The following is a 26,842-nucleotide window of genomic DNA, read 5'->3' as shown; positions in this document are numbered from 1 at the left end:
TTTTGTTCTAACGTATATCATTATAACTTTTATATAATTAATATATTAATAACTTTTTTTCAAAAACGCCATTCAAACAATATTTATTAGCATCTTATATTGCTCCGAATGGCTTCACTATAGGAAGTTAATGGTTTAGAAAATGTATGCACAGTATTATGATTGTCTGATATAACGAGATCGGCTTATAACGAGGTAATTAGTCTGTCATTTTAGTTCTCGTTATAGAGGGAGTCTACTGTATAACTACCAAGGAGTCAGGTTAATTACGAAAGCATTTAATAAAAACGTTTTGGTAGATAAGTGAAAAAACAGTTTTCACTGCAACTTTATTCCTACAAATCTAAACAGCAAAATCATAATATGAAATTCGGGCAATAGAACTTGGAAATTTACTTTTAATAATAATTTTGGATTACTAGCTTTTTGTACGTTATGCAGAATTAATGTTTAGTACAAATTAAGTACTCATCTGGAGAAAACGATAACTAATAAATAATGTATTAGAATTTTTAGAATTATATAATCATATTATAAAAATATATTTCCTTTTTTGTTTATTTTATTAACAATTGTATTTTTATAAATGTTACAATCTCTGCGTATATAAGTTTAAAGCATCTTATATGGCATTTAAACAGTCATTTTTTTCTTGAATTTTTAAGTAGTTTAAAATTTTAAGTATCCACAGTCTAAGTACTAATTTATAGACTTCTTTCTAAAATACTAGAATAATCATCTGTTTCGGACAATAATCGTTATTTATAATATATACCTTAATATACTATTATTAATATATAAGTCATAATCAATTTTATCAAGGAAGCATTGTTCTGCATCAATTTGTTTTTACAAATTTGTGAACTTTTTATCGAATACTCTTTTTATTGTTCCGAAAAATTTAAATTTTGAGTGGGATGATACATACACTACTGCATAGTTATAAAATGCAGTAATAAATCATACTAAAGCAAACGGCAATTATGATGAGGTTGCAGCCGGTTGCGCTGATGACGCACTTTCTCCTCGTGGCGTTGGACTACTCCCACCGGAGAAACGATTGGAAGCTCGGCATTCATTCTGTAGCGTATCTGCGAAGTATAAGTTACTACTAAATGTTATCAGCCATTCGGATAGACATAGCTCGGCGGCCGCCACTATTTCAGTTTCACGACATTCTTAACCAATGCCGCTTAAATGGCACGTTCTGCGCGATGAAACTTCACTATAATTGGCATTTGGTGTAAATAAAATATCAATTAAGACTAACATCTTTAAAGCATTCAAAGATACGCAGAAAGTAATTCTTATACAACAACGTTTCCAATACATTTTATTATATAGGTTTTCCCAATTTTCCAACATGTTTCTCTCAAACCACCAAAGTTAGCAAGTGTAATGATACCGTCAGCACTTTTCCTAGCGGTTACACAAATGACGTTACGAAAAATGTTAATCAAAATGACTTAATTTAAACTTTGGTTAGGGTAACACATAATTAAGCTTAGTTTTATCACGTTTTAAACCGTAATCAATAAAGTGAATTGTTCGAAAAAACCTATTAAAAATAATATTGTTTTTTTTTGACCGAGAGAATCAAACCATTTCGTTAGTGATACTAGACGCGATAGATAATAACCTTTGTAATACAAATATAGATAAATCTTACTCAAATGCAAAAACCAGATAGAATTCAACGTCTGTAATAAATCATTAAATCAGTGTATACTCTCAATTTTTCCTTATGGTTCACTGGACACAAAAAGATAAATATTGATAAAATGGCAAAGATCCAGGAAAATTCAATGTTGCAAGTTCCATATGAAACTTAAAAATCGAAAAAGAAAATAATGGATGGGAGAAGTAACCAACATGAAATAAATACTCAGAGCAGGCCACATCATTCGCCAAATGCGAAATGAATAAAGAAATATTATTTTTTAGTAGAATAAGAAGAGAAGGTAGAGAAGAATATTTTTTAGAGAAGAAGAGGAACACCCAGAAGAAGGTTTCTTGATAACATCAGTGAAGACATGAGAACTATGGGAATACGTGCTTGGCGGAGGAAGACGATAGATAGGACTGGACTTTTTGGCAGGCTAGTATCCACGCAGGGTTGTAAAGTTAGAATGATGTAGAATTGTCAAACATTGACGATAGGTCAAACCTCAGCTGGGACTATATTACCGCTGATACTGATAATCATACTCCCCTTATTTGATATTATATAACAGTAATATTCAAGAATGGCTGGTTTTACAATCTGCTACCTTTCTCGTTTTTATCGCCCGATATAACAATTAATTAGATCAAAATACACATACAAGGTCAACGCAATTAAACAAGAAGTATTAGTAGCTGTGCCACTGTGCTGTGTTTTAGTGTCACATACACGCTGTGGATAATCACTAGCTACTGCTCTGAAAGTGTTTAAATATATAATTTACAACACAATTTTACACTTTTTTCATTTTTAAAATTTTACAGCACCATATATGCAATATAGTCTTAAGATGTAAAGCAATATTAATATCAATAATGAAATATATTTCGTAATACACAATTAACTGTATAAGAAAATGCAATAATCAGATGGACATTTTAGTATTTTAGAAAGCCGCCATATATATTCTATACATTTGCAGCTCCCTTGGAGCACGTGAAGTAAAAAAATTGGTCTAATCAAAAAAGCCCTAAGCTATGATTGATTTTGGTGGTATTCTGGTCTACCTGCTAGCTGAAGTAAATATCTATCTGGGTGGTCCAACCAGTCAGAGGCGCTTAATTTCACAACGCGTTGTTTTTCGGCTTCCTTCATTTCCCATTTTTTAACTTCCAGTTGTCGTTCCCTACTCACCTGATCTCCACAACCCCATACTTCTATACATTCTAGATAATAAGGAATCTTTTGCCACTCAATCTAGACAAAAATTTACTAATTATTGAGGACATAAAAAAGCAAAGTCAAACAAAAAAATACATGAATCAAATAAAAGCAGATTTAATGCAATGAATTTTTCTTTTTTTCAGCATTTTTCTTTTATCCTGTATAAGGTTTTAAATTGGCGTCTTACATTTATATATTCGAATGAAAGCTTTTTATAAACATCTTATAATCTTTGAAGAAAAACACTTTATTTAGTTTCTCCTCAAACGAGAATAAACAAAATTTAAATGTTTATTTTCAAATTATTTTGGGTAACACGCTTTTACAATTGCCTCTCTCAAATAAGCACAACAACTGTTATTTACATTTGTCAAGATGCCTCTACCAAGATAGTTATTTACTGCCTTTCTCTTTAAATCGTTGCTTCTCTGTTACGCCCATAGAAATTTTAAAAAGAATTACTTTTCAGAAAAAGAGTTTTCAATCAAGATAGATGTAATATCAAAATATAGAGCGCCGATTGGGTTATTCAAGGTCAGGAGGTGAGACTCTTCACTCCGCTGCGCTGGCTGGGGCAGCGCAGCGGAGTGAAGAGGCGAAGAGTGAATTTTACCGGCGAAAAATCATACATGCGTGGGAAATAAAATTATTCCCAGATGATATCTTGAGGGGATCAGGTGGAGGTCCGCTAGTGAGGCAGTACCGGCTTTTTCGCCGATACAGGTGATATTTGAAAGCATCTTTGGAGATAAAATACATCTTTGGCAGTAGTTGTTAATAGTAATGGCCTTCAATAATATATTATCAAGTAAAGTGAAGTATGTAGCAAATTAGAAAGAAATTAAGTTTCAAGTTAGTGCAGATTAGTTTACCTTTAATGGTGGTGAAAGCACAAATTCGACGTAAGTTTTAATCAACATTGTTTATTTGTAGGTATATACAATACCAAATTTGTATGTAGAATAGATAGCAACAAGAGAGAAATTCTCCTACTAGAACAGGGTAATAAGGCATAAATATACCCTGTTTGTGACACTCAAAAAGCCAGGACACTGAAAGGTTTTTTTTAATGGATAATATTTATACAAAAATATTCTAACCATTTCGGGCTTGAGATTCATTGACAATTTTTATTTATAAATAAATTAGTGTGAAAAAATTAATGTACTTTTTGGCGTTTTTGATTTATCATTGAAAGACATAAGGTTATGAAGGTTTATTGGCGTAACCATTTTTTACATCATGCAAAAAGCTTCAAAATGACGACTTGCAAAAACTTATATACCTATTTGTTGTTTAGATAAATGCAAAAAATGAGCAAAATTTTGAAAAAAGTAATTTATTTACGAGCCGTAACAACTATAATAATGGGACAAATTAAAATATATAACAAATTCAGGCGTTTGACTTTTAATTTATTATTATTTTTTAATAGTTATGATAATAATGTTGAATAAGCAATATTTTAAATGATATATAATCACAAAACGTAATCAATATTGTGTAATACAACCCACATAACCTAATAATTCTATAACGATGATCAAAATCAAAATATGTAAAAATTAGTGACAACTATATAATGGGACAGTTAGAATTAACTGCTAAAAATCAAACAATATAGGACAATTAGGCTGCGAAAACAATACAGCCGGACATTTTAACATACGTCAAACTATATTCTATAAATAATTTCTTGTCAAATTGAGTGAATCGAATAAATACTGAAGGTAAGTTACTGGAATATCGTGACAAGGCGGAGCTTCCAGTGCGCAGAAAGAGAAAGAATTCGGACAGAAAAGGATGGAATTTACACACTTTACAAACATTGTACCGCTTTATAGACACTCGCCAGATATTAAAATTTTTACAATGTTGTCAATATGTGGATGGTCACAGTAATATTGGCTATTTTTAGTATGATATCTAAAAAAAACGAGTTTCAAATAATGTAAACAACAATTTAATGACTAAAAGGATAAGGGAGTAATTTTTAGTCAGGTATGATATACAGTGTCCCAAAAATTTTTATACAAATGAACAAACAGTCTATCTCGCATTTTACATAAAAACTATTCTTAATAAAAAGTTCACCACAGAAGAAAAACAAAAATTATGATTTGATTAAAATATAATATTTACTAAACAATAGATAATTATGATGTCATTACAATACGATTAAGAGACTTTCATTTTCAAAGATCCTACTTGGAAATCTTCATTGTTTCAATGGTAAATGTTTAAAGTTTTAAAATAAATATTTAAATAAGGCAATAATTATATGATTCTTACTATCATTTTAATATTTTAAATTCTTTTTAATTTAACAGTAACACATTCAAAGACACACAGATAAAGCAATCAAACACAAACAGCAGATAAAAAGAATATATCGTATAACAACGATAAGTTAAGCACTGAGATTGCAAAACTGTTCGCATGTTTCGGCCAAACATTTTTGCCGATTGACCACTTACCTAAAAAATGTAATTCCCACTAATATGTTCAATAATACCAGATCATTTAATTTTTAACTATGAACAGAATGTAATATATGATGACAAGTATGAATTTGATGGTAATACAATCTAAGGCTAAAACATTAGCAATTATTTCTCGACTTTGACTATTAAAAGCCCGTCCGGCTCTTGAACTCCAAGTTATAATTATTTCCAAGTTAAATATTATATATAATGAAAGAGACACTAACGAATAATCCTCAACGACCATTACACAAACCTAATAGCCAAAATAAATCAGATTTGCAATAAACCTACCTCTGAACATTGCAGATCCTTAGTCGAATAAATGCTGAACCGAATTCGAGCTCTAAGGGCGATGCTACTCAATTTTAAAAATAAATTTCGTTCTATGTCCCAATATTTAGTTGTCTATAAAATAAACACTCTTTATTATTAATTAGTTCTGTTATAGTAAATATATTTTGTTTTGGGTTGCTGATTGTACCTATATTATTGATGATTAACTATTTACATAGTAGTATAGTAAAAAACATGATTAGACTAAAATAAACTGAAAACTATCTGAATTTTGCATGTATTTAAGTTTGTCCCTTTATATAGGTGTTAGGGCTCGTATAACTATTGCAAAAATTGTTCTACGGCTTTGAAATTTTCCCCAAAGTTGGGTTTCATCATGCTTAATATGTGATAAAAGTCCCCAAGCGATTCATTGAATTGTTTAAATTTTAGTCTATTTGTTTATCCCAGACAGCTGTTTTTTGCAATAACATAGGTCAGAAAAAAATGCAGTTATGCAGAACAATTTTTCGGTTATCAAATGAAAGAATTAGACTTCTTATTTGAAAATAGTAAAAAAAATTGAAGAAAAACATTTAATCTTGAAAAACATTTTTTCAAAAATATGCTAATTTTATGCTTATAAATAAATAGAATAAATTTTTTGATATTGTTCGCAAAATAATTATTTTTACATATTCAGAAAGCGTATATTTTTTCAGGAATTTAAAAACAAAAAAATTTGACCTAAATTCACAGTTTATTTGTTTATAACAATTAAAGAATGTAATTTGCACCATTTTAACTTTGAATATTCAAAGTTTATGTAAAAAAAATTTTGGTTCAATTTGCACTTCAGGAGAGTCGTCGGTAAAGCTTCAAAAATGAAGTACAATCTCTGACCTCTTGGAGGGGCAAGGGATGGAAGTATTTTACTCGTGCGCTCCAAAAATAATATAAAATATTCAGTCACGTATATTTCCGAAAAAGCTCGATGGATTTTAGTGTTTCTTTTTTAATTTATACCTACTTTTCGCGAACTTTGTGAATATGTAATTTGTTTGTTACTAAATTATTTATTTAACCGAACAATTTATTTAAAAATGTAAAAAAAACGGGTGTGGCAGTCCAGTGGGACTGCCGGTGCAAGTTACACTTCTATACACGCATTCGCCGTTACAAATTTATTTGGGAGTCAATCTGCACAATCATTACATATGTAATTCTATAGGTAGAACATAGCAGAAAGAGAAACAGAATTAATAACAACTTACTAACAATGAAGGATTGAATCAATATTTTGATGAAAATGTATATTTTTATTTTCATATATGTATGAAAGAAGTTGAATGCAAAAATTTTTTTACACATACTCTGCAGTAAAATTCATTGTTTATTTTGTTATTAATATAATAATACAATACAAATTAAACTGCAATATTCATAAGTATTTAAAAATGACAATAATGTAATAATATTAATAAAAAAGTCCTCCCCGACTGGAAATCGAACCCCGGTCTCCCGCGTGACAGGCGGGGATACTAACTACTATACTACCGAGGACATGACACAAAGATATTTCAAAATTGACAGTTCTGGATCATACAGTGATTTATTGAGATTATTATTTTGAAATACAAAAGACTAATATAATTATGAACATTTAATAAATAATACAAAACATATCACATAAATAATAATATTAATAAATATTTTATTATATATATAATATATGTGTATATATCTATATATAATATATACAGGGTGGTCCTTAAGTAATTGTACAAAAAGAAACCATAGATTCTACACTTTACAATATTGCGATTGAAGTCAAATTGCTTTAATAAAATGTTGATATTAAGAAAGATACAGGGTGTTAAAGTGGAAGTTAAAAATTTTAATTTTCACTATAACTTTCATGTTTGTGAACATTTATGTATAAAAATTCATAACTGTATACTATTGATCATTAGAAATTATAATCTGATACATACTTTAATGTAGCTGATAGAGGGCGCCACATATGCCATATATGTGGCATACATTTGCACTTAACTTTTTTGCTTTTTAAGTTATCGGTGTTTGTGATAAAAAATATTAAAGATACATTATTTTACCAAAAAAAAGATATACTTGTTAATAACTTCAAAACTCAACAGTTTTCGAGATAATCGCATTTTACAAATCAACTACATAATTCAGATTTAACGTAATTACTCCAGACAACAAAAGAAAATTAGACATAAACATTAATACTTCTGAATTTTGGTATAAAATGTTTTCAATAAAGTTAATAGTTAACGAAATATTAAATAAAATGAATATATTAGCAAGATAGAATAGTAGGATTTGACAAAATAACAGAATAATTGGATTTTACATCAAACATTTTACGTTTTCCATTAAATTAAAGTCATAATCAAAATATTTTATTAATAAACCAAATTAAGAAATAGTTAAACTTAATAACATTAAATTTTTTGTCAAAGTAAGTGTTCGATATGTCCACCATTTTCTTCAATTCATTTGTCAATACATTCCACAAAAGATTGTCTCATATTAAGTAGCATCATTGGTTCTAAAGAAACTGCTGCAGTATTTATAATAAGTATTATAAGTATAACAATAAACATAATATAATAATAAAGTATTCGTTTGAGAATTTTATGAATTAAATAAGTATATTAATATCTCACCACATTACCAAGGAATATGACTACCACGAACAATCCAATGTTCAGGAAAGTTGTATTTAATTATGTTCTCACTGCACTTTTCTCCATAATGTGGTGGTGTACCAATCAATAAAATCATTTTATAAAAAATGTAAATAAATCTCACCATTCAAATTACAAGGTAATTCGCATGTCCATAAAAAATAATTACAAATGGTACCAAACCATACGATATGCATTTTAAACATGAATTTTAAATAAACGTATGGTTTGAAACAATTGGTAATTATTTTTTACGGACATGCGAATTACCTTGTAATTTGAATGGTGATATTTATTTACATTTTTTATAAAATGATTTTATTTGATTTATTGGAAGAATTGTCATCAAACTTAAGGCGAAATATGTGGTTTATGCAAGATGGTACACCACCACATTATAGAGAGAGGGCAGTGAGAACGTACTTAAATACAACTTTCCTGAACGTTGGATTGTTCCTGGTAATCATATTCCTTGGCCATGTGGTGAGATATTAATATAATTACTTAATGAATAAAAATCCCAAAAGAATACTTATTATTATACTTATAATACTTATTATAAATACTGCAGCAGTTTCTTTAGAACCAACGATGCTATTTGATATGAGACGATCATTTATGGAATGTATTGACAAATTAATTAAAGAAAATGGTGGACATATCGAACACTTACTTTGACAAAAAGTTTAATGTTATTTAGTTTAACTATTGCTTAATTTGGTTTATAAATAAAATATTTTGATTATGACTTTAATTTAATACAAAACGTAAAATGTTTGATGTAAAATCAAATCATTCTGTTATTTTGTCAAATCCTACTATTCTATCCTGCTAATATATTTATTTCATTTAATAGTTCGTTAACTATTAACTTTAATAAAGGCATTTTATACAAAAATTCAGAAGTATTGATGTTTTTGTCTAATTTTCTTTCGTTGCTTGGAGTAATTGCGTTAAATCTGAATTATGTAGTGGATTTGTAAAATGCGATTATCTCGAAAACTGTTGAGTTTTGAAATTATTAACAAGTATACCTTTTTTTTTGTTAAAATAATGTATCTTTAATATTTTATATCACAAACACCGGTAACTTAAAGAGCAAAAAAGTTAAGTGCAAATGTATGCCACATATGTGGCATATGTGGCGCCCTCTATCAGCTACATTAAACCATGCATCAAATTATAATTTATGATGTTCAATAAGACCCAGTTATGAATTTTGGTACATAAATGTTTACAAACATAAAAGTTAGAGCGAAAATTAAAATTTTAAATTTCCACTTTAACACCCTGTATCTTTCTTAATATCAACATTTTATTAAAACAATTTGGATTAAATCGTAATATTTTAAAATGTAGAATCTACGGTTTCTTTTTGTACAATTACTTAAGGACCACACTGTATAATATTAAATTATATATACAAAAGAAACATTTTTATATTCGAGAGAGGAAGAGAGAGAAAATATATCTTCTGTCTCTCTCTTACTCATTATCTTACATATGTAATGATTTCACAGATTCATTCCCATACAAATTTCCAACGTGGAGCGCGCGTATAGAAGTATAACTTCAAAATTTTTTTGTTTTATTTTATTACGTATTGTAGGTAACTTATTCAAAAGAAAAGTAAGCATGTTGACCACGGCAACTGTACTCAACGTACCCAGAGGCACATACCTACATTTGGGGGAGATATTCACGCACCGTGAGGACTCAACTTTAACTTTAACTTTTAAACTGGATTAAACTTTGACTTTTAACTGGATATATTACGAACAATGGAGCAATTAAAAATAAATACCTTTTCAAAGCCGCCGTCGATGCTAATAAATGGAGCTCTAGGATCACTACCTACTCGAAGCCCATGTGGATATCCTCTTACGCTAAAATTCAAATATAACATTTTGGGACCCCTTTCTAATAGTTGAAACCTAAAAACACAAAGACAATTAAAATATCTCACACGGTTAATTAAATTTGTAAAAGCCAAAATAAAATAAACTGCATTTTTAACTGATTAAGATAAAGCTGAGGTGTCCACTATAGAGTGTGCGTCTAAAGTTTCCCCCACCTAGCTTATTATTATATAATAATAAATTAACTAAACTAAAGTACCCGTTTATTGACTTTATTACGTCTTAATGACATGAACATTAAAAATGGCCATTATAATATTCTGAATAATAAACTTAAATTAACAATTTTCTTGAGTAAACAGAATTAGAATGAAATGAAAAAGACAGCAAAGATTTGATTTCACGTACAAAGCGTCTATGTATCTGTTGATACGTATTTCGACTTAATAAGTCTCGAAACTATCTTACCGAGAATTAGAATGCCTGCTCATAGTTTTTGATGAGATACAGCTACGTAATCATCAAAATTTTTAAATGGGATCATGGCAAATACTACTCGTCAAATATAGCTCGAGACTTGAATATTTTGCCATCTGCGTAGAAGACTAAGTGGGAACGTATTCGTAAGAAAAATCTCTCCTCGCCTCGTTGGTACACTCTGTGCAAAAATTTTAAGAACTTCTTAATAACAGAAATAATTTTTCCAATTACGTATTTATTGTAGGAAAAGATAAGTGGGTATCTGTAGAACGTTTTGTAACTAGAATATTTCGGTAATTATTGTATAACAGTAAAGTTATAGTTTAAATATGGCCGTTGGCTCAACTTGGGAATATTTTGACAGGTTCATTGTCGGAAACATAAAGCATAAAATCCCTACATTTTATTATTAATAGCTTAAATAAACTTACTGTCGCAGAGCTTTCATTGAAAAAGGAAGAAAGCCTGATTTTTTGCTTAGTATATATAGATCGCACATTCTGCTAAACAACTGCTTTCATATATATGAAGAGTAATATAATTCTGTACTTGCTTTTGTGATAATTCAATATATTTCAGTTTTTAATTTTTTTCTTGCAATTTTACTGTAACTACGTAAAGTAACTTTGTTCTTGTAGAAGAAATTCAATAAATCAAAAACCAAAAGGGATAGCCAAATTCTATGTCTTCTTACATTTTCGAAAAAATAATGAAAAAGGCTGGCAAGTTTCAGATTTTTATTTGTATTATTTCTTGTCTCGTGTCTGAAAGGGTTAAAGCAATAATCTTAATTGAATAATTTCGTCTATAAGAATGGAGTAAAATAATGTTTATATAAAATAATTTAAAGCAATATACTAAGTTGATTTATGCGTACATATCTAATTTAGCTGATAAATTATTGATTTAATTTTTATTTCCAAAAATAAGATGCCGTAATTGTTTATAATTGAAATGAATATTATGACGTTTTGGGTTGAAACTGTGTAGATCTCGTTGAAAATAACTTGAAACTAGCTTTCACATGAGGTACTACTTACCATATGATTCCATTTAAAATAATTTATTAAAATGGCGCCCGTCCGCCATTTTTAATGAAATCTAATAAAACAACTAATAGGTGACTTAGTTCAATTACCAAAAACATTACTTTTTAGTATTATATTTCAGAAAATATGTTGGGGGAAGACGTATTTCTAACCTTCTCAGCTTTTCTGCCACCAAATAAAAATTGAAGTTTCAAAATTGTACTTAAACAATTTACCGATAGGTCTCTATTAAAAAACATTTGCACTTACTTTGGTAATAGCTGAAATACGGCACATTCTTCTCCACCCCAATAGTGATGTGATTCTCGCCATTCGTTAGGTGACGCGATGCAAAACTTTTGACCATCTTGGACTCTAATAAGAATTAAAGTTGGTCCTTTGTAATTCATCACGTGATGAAGAAAACGGTTCGAACCAAGACCCATTTCGTCTGAATCGTATAAGATCGACCAATGGGATGGAATGGAACAAACAAGTTTCGCAAGAAATGACATGTTTGCCAATCCTTAAAAGAAAAAATTCTACTATAAACTTAAAATCATAAATTGTTACTTATACTATAAATTATATATTAAAATTATTAAGACGCATCATATTTGAAACTTAAACATTTATAACATTTCAATGTAGATTTAAAACAAATACTACTATATTATAACGGTTTACAACGCTTTCCGATGTCTTTTGATTTTCAAAAACCATCTCGATCGACTAATCTCTAAGTCCTGCCCATTATTTCTCTAGTAGATGCCACTCTCGGTCTGCCCCAGAAGTCCAAAAGCTTGATTAAAACCCATATCTTACATTTCTCATGACCTGAGAAATTATTCTTCGTATTCGGCGATAATTATTTGTCGCGGTTCGTTTGTATTTTCTCCTGTATCTCCAGATTGAAACCTGAATGGCAAAGTAAACATTGTCTTTATTTGACCGAATACCCAATCCACATTGGTTTAGGGAAACTTATACTCAACACCCTCAAAAACTCAATGTGTCAACTCATTTTATCCTCTGATCCCGGAAATTTTAGAAAATCTGTTAGATGATTATTTATTTATAGAGATGCAATGGAATGTCCAGCTAGATCTCCAGATTGAAACCTTTATCACCTTTACTGAAAACATTTATCAGTTTGAAAGGGCCACAAACCTAGTCGAATTAAGGGCAAAATTGCTCCGTTAAGACACTACAAGCTTCATGTCACCTTTCCATTTTGGCGATGTTGTCATGTTTGTTTGTTTCTCTGTTAGCCCCAGTGCGACGTTTTGGAAATTTTGTCATGTTTGTTTGTTTCTCTGTTAGCCTCAGTGCGCAATTTTTGGCGATGTTGTCATGTTTGTTTGTTTCTCTGTTAGCCTCAGTGACTACTCTCCTTTCCTTCAACGTCTATTATGCTAAAATCCGATCAATAGCAACGAAGCTCCGATATAGTGCCGTTTTGTCAACGAGCCCTCATTCGCAAAGATCGGACCAATAGCAACGGAGATACGGTAAAGTGTCGTTTCGGTAATGTCTTTGTTTTTTTTTTTGTTAACGTATTCGTTATCCCCTCCTCTTTCATTTAACGTGTTACACGTAGTAATATGACACTAATAACGACAGAGATACGATATAGTGCCGTTTTGGCATTGTCTTTTGCGTTTGTTCTTTTGTGTTAACGTATTCGTTACCCCATCCCCTTTTCAACGATACCTTGCACGTTGTTGTACGTTGAGCCGTTTAGACGTTACAAGCTTAGTGTCTTTTTGACAATACGACACCATGTTTTTTTCTATGTCTACGTATTTGTTGGCCCTTCCCTTTCCGACGATACCTTGCACGTTGTTGTACGCTGAGCCGTTTAGACGTTACAAGCTTAGTGTCCTTTTGGCAATACCCCGCCATCTATGTTTTTTGTGTTAACGTATTCGTTACCCCCTCCCCTATATGGTTTCGGTCACGACTAAAGGTTCGGAACCATGCTAAGTTACGCGTTGGTCGGTAGTGTAGATCCAATGCTTACCGACATTGGCGCCAGTGACGTCACACTGTCTGGCCCAACCGTCCCATACTCTGCTTACTTCATTTCTCTGCAAGCATTACACCAGCCCTACTCCAAAATATGAGGAGAAATCTGTATGACAGATTTGGTTACTGTTTAGCACAAGGAGGTGGAATATTTGAGCCCTTAATTCGTTAATCTGCTTTCCTAATTTTTATTTTTTATTAGGTACATTTTACGAAGTTTGTGGGTTCTTAGGTAGTATTTTTTATGTTTAAGTTTGGAAGAATTTTATTGTTTTTTGTTTATTTAAAAGTACAATTATTCTGTTTTTTTTTTCTTCTTTCTTGTCTTATTGTTATAAGCTTTGTACATAAAATTTGTACAATTTTCAGTGACAATAAAGCATATTACTTATTTACTTACTTATTTATTTGTATTGCTATTAAGGCTAAAAAATAACCAAAAAATTAGTTTTAGAGAATTATAATATATATACTCTAGAGATGGGATTGCAATAAATCTTAATTCCTATGGTCAACAAAACAATGTCGTTATCTATCTATATATATATATATATATATATATATATATATATATATATATATATATATATATATATATATATACAACATAACAGGATTTAAACTATTTTAGGCTATTTTATTTTCTTTAAAATTGTATTTTAAAGAAATCAGATATTCAGATACTGGTATATATATATTGAGAGTTATTTGTCAGTAATGTAAAAAAATTCATAAATAAGGTCATTTAAAGTCAAACCATTATCGTCACGTCATTCAGCATTGTGGTGCCGTATATTTATGGTACTCCATGCTTATCGCAACTACGATTTTTTTTTCGATAGCTGTATATTTACAACTATCAGCGTCTCTCTAGTACTGTTTACTCTAGAGTTTTAAAGTTCTTTGGTCATATCCATCGAAGTGATCATAAAATGGAGCGGTTGGTGTTTCAAGGTAGGCCTCAGAGTCAACGCCAACGCGACACATCTCGTGACAGTCATTACGAAAAAGCTTCTCAACAAACAGAATACTGAGGCAGTACATGTAGCAGATGACCGCGACCAATGGAGAAATATTATTAATCAAACGATCCGAGCTGATGGAAGCTGACATTTATAAATATAAAATATATCAAATGTTCTTTTATTGAGTAAATATATAATTATATTGAGTAATAATACTACTATTTATTAAGAATATTTAGCGAACAATTCGAAAAAAAAACCTTTGGTTTTACAACGTGAAGGTAACAAGTTAGCAACTGTAAGTTAAAAGTCGGGAGCAGCACGACTGTTGGACCGATGGTAGCACTTTGACAATGCTACTAACTGCATTAAAAGAGACACATTTTTAAAATGTTTAGAATATATATTTTTTCAATATTCGATAAAGCTTATGAAAAGAAGGTGGGTACCTCCTACCCTAATTAGTGTTCAAGATACCCAAGTAACGAGTTTGGAATGATTTTGTTTCTAATTCCCATGAACCTCCAGGAGATGAGGTTCTTCACGAGATCAACCCTAAGCATCAGGTACCATAGATACCATCACCGTCATGATATTCATGTTCAGTGACGACAAAAACTCTCGACGAACGAGTTTGCACTGATTTTCTATCGATTTATCATAAAACTCCAGAAGACGACACCCGTCCTGGACACCAGGTGCCGCGTCGCAGACCATCGACGTCATGATATTCGTGTTAAACGACCATAAAACCCCCGAGTAAAAAGTTTGCACTGATTTTGTATCGAATTGCCATAAAACGCCAGTAGGCGAGGCTCAACATGAACACCAAGGGCATCGGAGACCATCGTCGTTATGATATTCATGTTCAGTGACCCCAAATCCCAGATTACTAATATTCACTATATCACTTTGAAAAATGCAACTTTGTTTGCGACATCATCACTTTAGTTCACAAAATTTCCTAACGCTTTTACGAATTGAATGTTTCAATAAAATCTAAAAATCGTACCACTGATCACAACAACGAACTGATAAATAATTCACCCAACCACTTTTTTTTATTATGACACAATCTTTAGCAATCCAAACACAAATAAAGTTCTTTTAAGCTAATTTGCTGGCTGCGGAGCAAGGGGCTCCTATTGGCGTGGTGAGGTCTTCTCCAATGACAAGACCACTTTAACCGTTTTTCAGGTCAGCTGGCCAGTTCCTTTTGAGTCTCCCATTGGCTTGGTGTTCTAGCAGAGGTTGGAGTAAGGGGTTACTATGTGATTCCAGTGCTTCATGGTGCTTCGTGCTGTATTTAGTGATTACATCCTGTACGAACGGGATTCTTAGGTCTTCATGAAGTGTTAGGTTTGACACGTACCAAGGTGCATCAGCTATCGTTCGGAGTATTTTTGAATGGCATCTTTGAATTATGGCCTTCTCGCACATCCCCAGAGTTGGATTCCATACGTCCAGATAGGTTTTATGACGGTTTTGCATACAATGATTTTGTTTTCAAGGCTCAGTTTCGACTTCCTGCCTACTAACCAGTTTAGATCTTTCATTCTTAGGTCAATTTGTTTCCGCTTCTTAAGAATACGTTCTTTCCAGGTGAGTTTTGAGTCAAGATGTATTCCTAGGTATTTAGTGCTAGAGGATTGGGGAAGTTGGATATTGTTAAGTGAAACTGTGGAACACGGGTCTCGTCTCAAGGTAAAAGTCACTTGGACTGATATTGTTTCATTCATTTTAATTCTCCACTTGTAATACCATGTCTCGATTTCATTCAGTTGTACCTGTAGAATGTTAGATGCTATAATTGGATTTTCGTCGGCTGCAAGGATGACAGCATCATCTGCAAACGTGCCAGTGATGGTTTCATCAGTGGAGGGTAGATCTGCTGAGTATAGCACATATCATATTGGTCCAAGAACGCTGCCCTGTGGAACACCAGATTTTATAAGAAAATTATTGGAATTATTTTCATTTATTCTTGTTCGGAATTCTCTTCCACTCCAATAGGATTTTAACAGTTTCAGGTACGTGATGGGTAAATATTTCTTGATTTTGAAAATCAGGCCTGTGTGCCAAACCTTATCAAAGGCTTGACTAACATCTAGAAAAGCAGCTGTGCAGTAGTGTTTGCTTTCCATTGCAGAATTTATGGTGTGTACTATTCTATGAACCTGCTGTATTGTCAAGTGTTTTTTTCGACAGCTAAATTGGTGGTTGGGTATCCATTCCTCCGTATTGGGGTCCGAGTTAATTTTTTGTAACAGTAACCTTTCAAGTACTTTGGATACGACTGGTAGTAGGCTTATTGGCCTGTATGATGAAACTTCGTTTGGATTTTTTCCTGCTTTTGGGATTAGTATTATTTCAGCGGTTTTAAAGAGCTTTAGCCAGTAGTTTCGTAGAATAGCATTGAAGATGAGAGTAATCAGTATGATTTCTTTATCTGGTAGTTCCTTCTTCATCTTGGGTGTTATTTTGTCCAGCCCAGTAGCTTTTCTAATGTTTAAATATTGGATTTCTTGTTGAACTTCATTTTTGGTTAGTAGTCTGATTACTGGTATGTTCTCTGGAATGTTATTTATGTCCCTTTCAATTTCAATATCTGGAGCGTCGTTGTTGGGAGTAAATACTTGAGCTAGGTGCTGGGTAAATAGCGTTGTTTTTTCTTTATCACTTCTGGCCCACTGTAGTGTTAGTCCCTGTACGTTTCTAATTGGAGGTACCGGAGTCTTGGGTTTTTTGGAGTTTTTGATCGGTTTCCATATTGAGTTATCGTACCGGATTAGATTTGTTATGTAGTTTGTAAATGACAGTTCTTGTGCCTGTTTAAGTGTGGATTTTAGTTGATTGCTTAGCCTGTTTAATGTAGTCTTGTCTGCTGGGGCATGGGTTTGGTGCCATTGTCCTAGCTTTCCTTTTTTGAGCTACCAACTTTTTGAAGTTATACTTCTATACGCGCGTTCCACGTTGGAAATTTGTATGGGAGTGAATCTGTGAAATCATTACATATGTAAGATAATGAGTAAGAGAGAGACAGAAGATATATTTTCTCTCTCTTCCTCTCTCGAATATAAAAATGTTCCTTTTGTATATATATTTAATATTATATATATTATATATTTTATATACATATAATATTATATATATAATAAAATATTTATTAATATTATTATTTATGTGATATGTTTTGTATTATTTATTAAATGTTCATAATTATATTAGTCTTTTGTATTTCAAAATAATAATCTCAATAAATCACTGTATGACCCAGAACTGTCAATTTTGAAATGCGTTTGTGTCATGTCCTCGGTAGTATAGTAGCCAGTATCCCCGCCTGTCACGCGAGAGACCGGGGTTCGATTCCCAGTCGGGGAGGACTTTTTTATTAATATTATTATATGGTTATGCGTAAGTAGAAAAGTTATGTATATTATTTTCATTTTTAAATACTTATGAATATTGCATTTTAATTTGTATTGTATTATTATATTGAATTATGTTGCACTGTATTGTAGTGTATTTTTTTATGTATATTATTGTCATTTTGAAATACTTATGAATATTGCATTTTAATTTGTATTGTATTATATACATTGTAGTATATATTGAATTATGTTGCAGTGTATTGTATTTTTATATTATTAACAAAATAAACAATGAATTTTACTATGTGTGTATGTGTAAAAAAATTTTTGCATTCAACTCCTTTCATACATATATGAAAATAAAAATATACATTTTCATCAAAATATTGATTCAATCCTTCATTTACTATACTCCTATTACAGGTCACATGTTGTTTATTAGTTGTTAGTAAGTTGTTATTAATTCTGTTTCTCTTTCTGCTATGTCTTACCTATAGCATTACATATGTAATGATTGTGCAGATTGACTCCCAAATAAATTTGTAACGGCGAATACGTGTATAGAAGTGTAACTTCTACCGGCAGTCCCACTGGACTGCCACACCCGTTTTTTTTTAATTTCAGCGGGGATGTATTGGGCTTTGCTACCTGTATTGTTCGCAGGTGTAGCATTTTGTACGGCCTCTATAAGAGTGTTGTTTAAAGCCGTTAATGTTTCGTCTATCTCTCTTGTTGTTTTGAGGTTTACTTGTAGACTAATATCTTCTTCTAATTTACTGCGGTATTTTTCCCAGTTAGTTCTCCTAGTACCCAACCACTTGCCGAAAGAAAACTGAAGAGAGTATGGCCAGAAGACCTACCGCAATAATACTTAGAAAACCTAACTGACGGTATCTAACTCACGTTAATTTACTTATAGACTATTTACTTATTACTATATGTATAGAGTAGATTGTAAACATGCATTGTAACAAATTAAACTTACCAACTCCACTGTTGCTGGGAGAATGAGCCTTCTGTGGTCTTGAATACAGAGGAGGTAACGCACCAGCAAGTAGCCACGACATGCTCATGGTCAGCAAATGAGGATGTGGTTTGGCTTGAGGAAACGGATTTGCTTCTTCTAATACGGGTGTGGCCAATTCTATACCTAGAAATAGATGTTTTTTTTGAAACTATTTATTTTAAGCAATTGAATAGTTAACGAAAAAAAGCTATGCAACAATTTGGTAAAGCTATAACACTTACAACGATGCGCCTGTAGAAAACTAAAAAGAAATCTAATGATTAATGGAGCAAAACGACCTTTGGTATCTATACAAATATTTAATCTATTGTATTTTACTGTTTAATTAAATGGTGAGTGATTACTTCAAAAAACAGTTTCCAAAGATTTTTTGGTTAACAATTTTTAAACTTAGAATGACTTAAACACTGTAAGCAACTAAAATGCTATATATAAAAGAAGCATTTGCATCTAACGTCACGACAACACCTGTTATTTTTAGTTACCTGAGTATGGAGGAATTTCACAGTGATCACCTAAGAAAAATTTAAATATTTAGTCATTGTCATTAGTAAAAAGTGTATGACATCAAGTTAAAAATAAAAACTAATAAGCAAAATGAAAGAAAAGATAATGACAGGGAAAATAAAAATTAAATATCAAGTTTATTAAAAAAAACATTGAAGAACAAAAAAGGCAGTGGCTAAAGAAAGGGATGAATGATTAGTGAACACAACATCAACTACTGTTTACCTGTCATCTGTGGCTTTTCACGAGAATCACCTGAGAAAATTAATAACACATTTCAATACCACATTTTAATTCATAAAAAATATGAAAACATACATTATGTGTTCTGTACATTGTCAATAAATTTATAAAATAATTTATCAAAATAACATTTTGAAACTATACACTTAGTTTCAACACATGTATTCATTATTCATTAATTATAAATTAATATACATTTAAGTAATCATTCACTAAATTATTCGAAAAATTATGTTTGTCAAAAATTCTCAAAATAAATGAAGACATTATTTAATACAGGATTTTTTAATCTTGGGAAACAAAATTAAATTGTTTAATATTCAATCCCCAATCTGTTGGAAGGTGAGTTGTCAGCTTTACCTATATTTCATAAAGCAATATATAATAGTGGATGATGAAGAATAACTATGATCAAAAATTAACCTTTATTTGGTATTGAGACAGAGCTAAGTCTAACTATGTCATATAAAAGGATTTAACACAATAGAAATGGGTTTCTACATTTATTTTTTTTGACAGATATATGCATGCATTATTAAGTACCACGGCTATTAAAATAGCAAAAGAAAATTGGTTTAGCTCGAAGTGTACAGAGATAGAGTCATTACAACAAAAACATGATTCATTTAACCTCCATAAAAAGATTAAAGAAGCGGCAGGTTTATATAAACACAAGAACACTGGATTCCTGACAGATAATCAGGGAAACATAGTACTGGAAATAGAGCATAAAAGAGATATTTGGATTAAATACGTGGAAAAAACTTTTGAAGATATACGAAGTAACACTGGTATTACAACAAACACCAATTGCGAATCTGGACCACCATTTAGTCGAAGAAGTAAAATATGCCATCAAAAGCACCAAAGATAGTAAAGCAGTAGGCCCTGATAATTTTCACTCAGAATTCTTAAAACTTATGGACTATGATGGCATAAAATGGTTGACAAATATATTTAACAGTATATATGATACGGGCGTGGTTACCCAAGAGTGGTTAGTGTCAACTTTTATAAATCTTCCAAAAAAACCCAATGCGAGAAAGTGCGAAGACTATAGAATTATAAGCCTTATGAGCCATTTACTTAAAACATTTCTAAAGGTCATCCACAAAAGAATATGTACAAAATGTGAGGAACAACTAACAAGAACACAATTTGGATTTCGTGATGCTCTGGGAACACGGGAGGCCCTTTTTGCTGTAAGGGTGTTATTTCAGAGATGCAGGGATGTGAATTGTGACATATACGTATGCTTTATAGATTACCAGAAGGCATTTGACAGAGTAAAACATGACAAATTAATGACTCTAATGCAAGAAATTGGAATTGACAACAAAGATCTTAGAATTATCAGAAACATTTACTACAATCAAACAGCCAAAATCAAAATAGAAGACCAGTTAACTGATAAAATTGCAATAGAACGTGGAGTAAGACAGGGCTGTATTTTGTCTCCATTGTTGTTCAATATTTATTCTGAATGGGTATTTAAGGAAGCTTTAGACGGTTGTGTGAAAGGAATACTAATAAACGGTGAATGGTTGAATAACATTAGATATGCAGATGACACTATAGTTTTTGCCGATAATCTGAATGACTTACAGATATTCTTCTTCTTCTACGGCACTACAGCCCAAAATGAGCCTTGGCCTCCTTTATTTTTTGCCTCCACCCTTGTCTGTCTGTGGCTGCTCTTCTCCATACTCGGACTCCTAAAAGTGCTTGTGCGTCGCTGCTTACTGTGTCTTCCCAGCGCTTTCTTGGCTTTCCAACTGGTCTCTTTCCCTGCATTCTGGCGTTCAGTGCTCGTTTTGGTAGCCTATCCTCTCCCATTCGTATCACATGTCCGGCCCATTGCAATGGGCCGGACTTACAGATATTAACAAATCGCATAACAGAAGTCAGCAACAGATACGGACTAGCTCTTAACATAAAGAAAACCAAATTTATGACAATTAGTAAAAAACCAATACTAAACGCTCAACTTACAATCAACCAACAGAATATCGAAAGAGTCAAGCAATATACATATCTAGGCACCAATTTAAATAGCCAATGGGACCACTCAACAGAAATTAAACAGTGAATAATAAAAGCAAAAGCAGCATTCGTTAGAATGAGAACCATTTTCAACAGTCGAGAAATATCATTAAAAACAAAATGCCGTCTATTGAACTGCTACATATTCACAGTTCTGCTCTACGGAATGGAAGCATGGACACTGACTGTTGCATCTATGAATCGGCTCGAAGCTTTCGAAATGTGGTGTTATAGGTGCATCTTACGTATATCCTGGGTTGGCAGAGTTACTAATGTGGAGGTCCTGCGTAGAATGGGGAAAGAATGTGAAATTCTCATGACCGTCAAAACTAAAAAGTTGGAATATCTAGGACATGTAATGAGAAATCAAGAACGTTACGGCCTTCTCCAGCTGATTCTCCAAGGGAAAGTAAATGGTAAGAGAGGACCGGGAAGAAGACGCATTTCCTGGCTTCAAAATTTATGAAAGTGGTATAACACGACTACCACTGAACTGTTCCGCGCTGCAATAAACAAAGTAAAGATAGCCGTGATGATCGCCAACATCAGGAACGGATAGGCACTTTAAGAAGAAGATTAAGTACCAGATGACTAATTAGTGAAATGTCTTTAAAATTTGCAAGAAATAAAAAAATCATCACAGATCATCTGCACAATTTTTATTTGAAGCATATTTAAAAAATATTCTATACTCAGTGCGTATATTTCATATATTTATATTATAACTATTTTCGTGAAGAAGTTTTACTAATCATTTCCATCTTAAATGGAAAAATATGATGAACTGCCCCTAATTTAATAATAACTTGATGAATGGTGTTTTTCTACAAAAATGTCTAATTGGAACATTTTCTGCTCTTCCTTAATAATATGTTTTACACATTTCTGGCACTTTAATTTCTTTAAATGCTTTTCCAAAACTATTCTGAACTTCTCCCATTTTACATATGATATTTCTTCTTGCCACAGAATCTTTCAAGTTCAGTAAGTAGAAGTACTAGAATATTGTATTCTTTGTTACTTCGCCTATAACATATTTTACAAACTGATATTTCTGACCTTGAAAATTGTCAATAGCTTCAAAAAACCACCATTCTGATCTATCTATATGGATAATAATATTCTTTTTCCTTTAACACATGACCTTTTATTCTGGTAGATAGTCCACCTAAAAGCTAAAATATCTTCTCACATGTTTAATCTTCAGTCAGTTAATGAATTAAGTCTACAGTCAAAAAAAAAAAAAACTAAAGCACACACTTTTCCAGCTAAAAGTTTCATTCGCATATAGTTTTCCAAAACATATCTTCTCTTATTTCGGGAATATCTTTTTTAATTGTACTAAAATTTTATCTAAGTCAGAATTTGGTTAGAGGGAATGTACTTTTCTTCTTATGATTCCGTTTTTGTCTTTGCTGGTAGGTTTTCTAAGCCTTCCTGGGGATGATTTTGGTTGTTTCATGGTTTCACCTTTTTCTTCACATTTAAGCCTGTAGATTGCCAATTTAAAGGTGATCTTTGAATACATTTCAACATGCAATCAACACTTGAGACTATTGATGGTGAACCAAGGATGACAAATTCTTTAATAGTTTTAAAGATTTAATTATTATCAGGTTCATTTTCAACTCTTACATGAGAAATGATGAATACAAAATTCTAATAATTTGTGTTGAAAAATATGAAAATATTTCTTGGCATTTTCCTATATCTGTTAAAATCTAAAATGTAGAATAATGATTCTATTAAGTATTGCTTATTTCAGGAAGTCTATTGTTTTTTTTTTTAAATAACATTTTTGGCATTTCTTCCACAGACCATAACTTGTTGGTAGTCTAAATTCTAGATAATATTTGTAACTCATGTCACCTCTCTACCAGAATTAGCTTGACTTTCTTGTAATTTTTGGATGTATCATTGTATCAATGATTTATATTTCATATTTGGTGTTTCAGTTCAATTCTGCTTATGTTTATGTACTAAATCCAAAGTTTTTACCTAACGAATAAAGATAATTTATATAATACTTACACTAATAACAATTATATTTTACAACATGGGTGAACTTACCACTGGCAAGACTATGCTCACATTCTTCCAAAGTTCTCCATGATGTTGCCAAACAATGAACAGCATATCTATGAAGAGGAAATAGTAATCTGGGAATATTAAGTTCGATCCAATGAGTAACAAACTGTACTGACAATTGTTTCTTACTGTGGAAACAACTATCAACTACTGCTTTCAGTGTTTTATTGGAAGCAAGGCACATTTGTGGACCTTCTGAATAATGGTCCATACTTATGTGGTAGGTACACATTAACAGGCATGTCATTTCATCTGGAGTCATTATATCACCTCCTGTATCTTGATTTGAAACTGCCCACATTTTAACTAGAGTTTCTCTTACTTTATCATCATCCATAATCTAAAATAAATTGATGTTAAAGTTTATTTATTATGTAAGTATTAAAACAGTGGACTAACAATCCAGTGCATAAGGAAAAATGAGGTAAATACAGCCAAGACTGGTTACCATTTAAAAAGGTTACAAAAAGAGACCTCTAACAAAATGTTTGTCATTTTAAAATTTGATAAAATACTTATACTACACTAGCAATTTGAGGCAAGAAAGTTAAGAAACTGTCAACAGTCATACTGATTCCTGATAGGTGATACTGATTCCAATGTTATTATATTATTCATGTTTTAAGCGTAATTGAAACATATTTTTAGTAAAACAGGCTACTTCTTAAATAACATTTCTTAATTAATTACTATTTAAATTTAAATTACTATTTAAAGAAATTTTGTTTAATTTACTAATGTTTGTATTTTGAGAACAATTTCCGAAGTGAAAATTGAAACTTCAATAAACTTACTTTAACCTTTAATTGTGACTTACTCCTATTTAAATAGTAATTACTTTAAAATGCCACAAGAAAATAGCTTCAGAGCAACATTTCTTAATATTCAAATCTATACTGTTTAGATTTACAGATTAAATATTAAAACAATCATTAATAGATTTAACTTTTACAAAAACTTTCAAGAATCAGCGAACCAATGTATGCCACTATAAACTATAACAAAAAAAAAACAATACAAAATATCAAAAATATAAATGTTGAACAATAGTGACCCTAAGTAAGATCCATGTGGCACACCAAACACCATTGGTCCTTCTCTAGATTTTAAGGCAGGTACTACAACAATCTGTATGCTGTGAGTTAAGTAGGAATTACACCATTTGAAACATGGATCCACTTACCCTATGCAGCTAATAAATCAGTAAAAGATGGTTAATTCCATCAAATGCTTTGGAGAAATTAGTGTAAAGTGGGTGGACTTAATACCTCTTGTGGGATGAGTATATTAAAAATGTATTAAATCAATTACTAAACAAGAGGGCATTTAACTCTGTGGAGAGACCAGCAATAAATGATGATACTTAAAATAAATGTTAATTGGTCCATAGAAGTTGTCTTCCAGTAGGCTGGAAAGGCACCTGAGCTTTCATTAAGTTGTGATAATGGTATATAGATGTCAGATATATAAATATTTAAGCTGTTACATATAAATTATTGTAAACTGTTTGGATATATTACAAATTTTATTGCTGTACATGATGCCTAGAAGATACCCGTTACTGAATTAGAGTCCTTATGAGCCATTAAACCATTCAGTATGATCTGTTTATTTTGTACATTCAGTGATATTTTGAAATTAAAATTTTCACAGGTATTGAAACACAAGATTTTTACTGAATGTAGGGTATGCTTACTCCATAAGTAAGATATATTTTTGCTATATTAGCTAGCTTATTATAAAACTAATGTTAAAAAACAAAGATATTTTTTCGTAATACTGAAGCTATTATTTTTCTTTTGTTTTAATGTAACGAAAGCATGTGGCTAATAAATGGACCGGAACTGTAAAAAGGATTGCAAAACTGAGATATCAAAGGTAAAAATATTATTTATCTATTAGTTACATATACTTACACCTAGATACACTTCACACTGTTGTTTGAAGGCATTTTGTGACATATAACTATTCTTGGATTTGCTATGTCTAAGAAAGTGATCATAGAGTTTCCCTCCCAAGACCTGGTATCTTGGGAACAAAAATCTCTGAAAAAATTATTGTTACTGTTTAACAACAATATAACATTAATGCTAATTAGTCTTACAGTGAAAACATCTTTGGTAATGCCATTGACACCCTCTAGTTTTTGAGATTTTTCTGCCAGAATCTGAAACATATTCCATAGATGTCATGTCCTTGAAAGCTAAGTTAAATAGTAAATATGGTAAACATTTACATAACTTCATGTTTTATCATATTGCTTCCTTTAAATTGCGAGCTAAGTATTAATTTATTATGTACATAAGATAAGCATAACGTCACCTTTGCTAATTTTTCTACAGGTTGCATTGGGCTAGGAGTTTCTTGAATATCTCCACCAGAACTTGTCCTGGTGATACTCTTCCTGGAGCCGTTATAAGAACTGGCCACTGAATTTGGAGTAGCTGTACCTGATTTAGACCCATGACCGTGGTTGTTTCCCATGTTTTCAATTTATGTTTTAAATCCACATTCTTAAACAACTAAACATTTAATAATCCCATGCCAGCTGACATTTGATTGTCCATCCCCTCCACTCCTTCCATAAATAATTCATTTTCTTAAATCATAAGTCATATTTCATATTCCATATTCTAGTTGTATTTTGTATTCCTTGTATTCACAGTATATTATAATGGTCACAGAATAAATATTATGTTTATTATTCTGTGTAATGGTTATATTCGAAAAAAATACTAATAAAAACAAAATCTATTATCTGCAAACCATTATTTTGTAATTATATATAATTAATAGTTCTTATTAACCAAAAAATTTATAAACTTTACAACAATAATTAA

General features: G+C 31.3%; 1 protein-coding gene across 4 annotated transcripts; it reads right to left on the bottom strand.

The window, feature by feature from the left end:
- Positions 1-224: 224 nt before the first annotated feature.
- LOC140434564 (uncharacterized) lies at positions 225-26,578 on the bottom strand. Of its 4 annotated transcripts, XM_072522913.1 has the most exons (10): positions 26,325-26,578; positions 26,107-26,169; positions 25,919-26,047; positions 23,985-24,342; positions 19,854-19,883; positions 19,607-19,636; positions 19,080-19,244; positions 12,001-12,256; positions 10,168-10,297; positions 225-2,920 (listed from the first exon to the last, which is right to left on the bottom strand). In XM_072522913.1, the coding sequence occupies exons 1-10, from the start codon at positions 26,484-26,486 to the stop codon at positions 2,699-2,701; spliced, it is 1,545 nt and encodes a 514-aa protein (XP_072379014.1). In that variant the 5' UTR covers positions 26,487-26,578; the 3' UTR covers positions 225-2,698. The 4 variants fall into 4 exon arrangements, with proteins under 4 accessions (XP_072379014.1, XP_072379016.1, XP_072379015.1 ...); XM_072522915.1 differs by lacking the exon at positions 19,607-19,636 and having other exon boundaries at positions 226-2,920; XM_072522914.1 differs by lacking the exon at positions 19,854-19,883 and having other exon boundaries at positions 226-2,920.
- Positions 26,579-26,842: the final 264 nt, after the last annotated feature.

This window comes from Diabrotica undecimpunctata, chromosome 2 (genome assembly GCF_040954645.1).
Source record: "Diabrotica undecimpunctata isolate CICGRU chromosome 2, icDiaUnde3, whole genome shotgun sequence".
NCBI classification, from domain to species: domain Eukaryota; kingdom Metazoa; phylum Arthropoda; class Insecta; order Coleoptera; family Chrysomelidae; genus Diabrotica; species Diabrotica undecimpunctata.
Note: the sequence above shows the minus strand (reverse complement) of the source record. Positions and strands in the feature narration are given on the sequence as shown.

Coding starts and splice junctions, on each gene's coding strand:
- LOC140434564 (XM_072522913.1), bottom strand. CDS start 26,486: ATGGGAAACAACCACGGTCATGGGTCTAAATCAGGTACAGCTACTCCA. Junction 26,170..26,324: donor CTGTAGAAAAATTAGCAAAG/GTGACGTTATGC, acceptor AATATGTTTCAG/ATTCTGGCAGAAAAATCTCA. Junction 24,343..25,918: donor AGTGTGAAGTGTATCTAGGT/GTAAGTATATGT, acceptor AATTTATTTTAG/ATTATGGATGATGATAAAGT.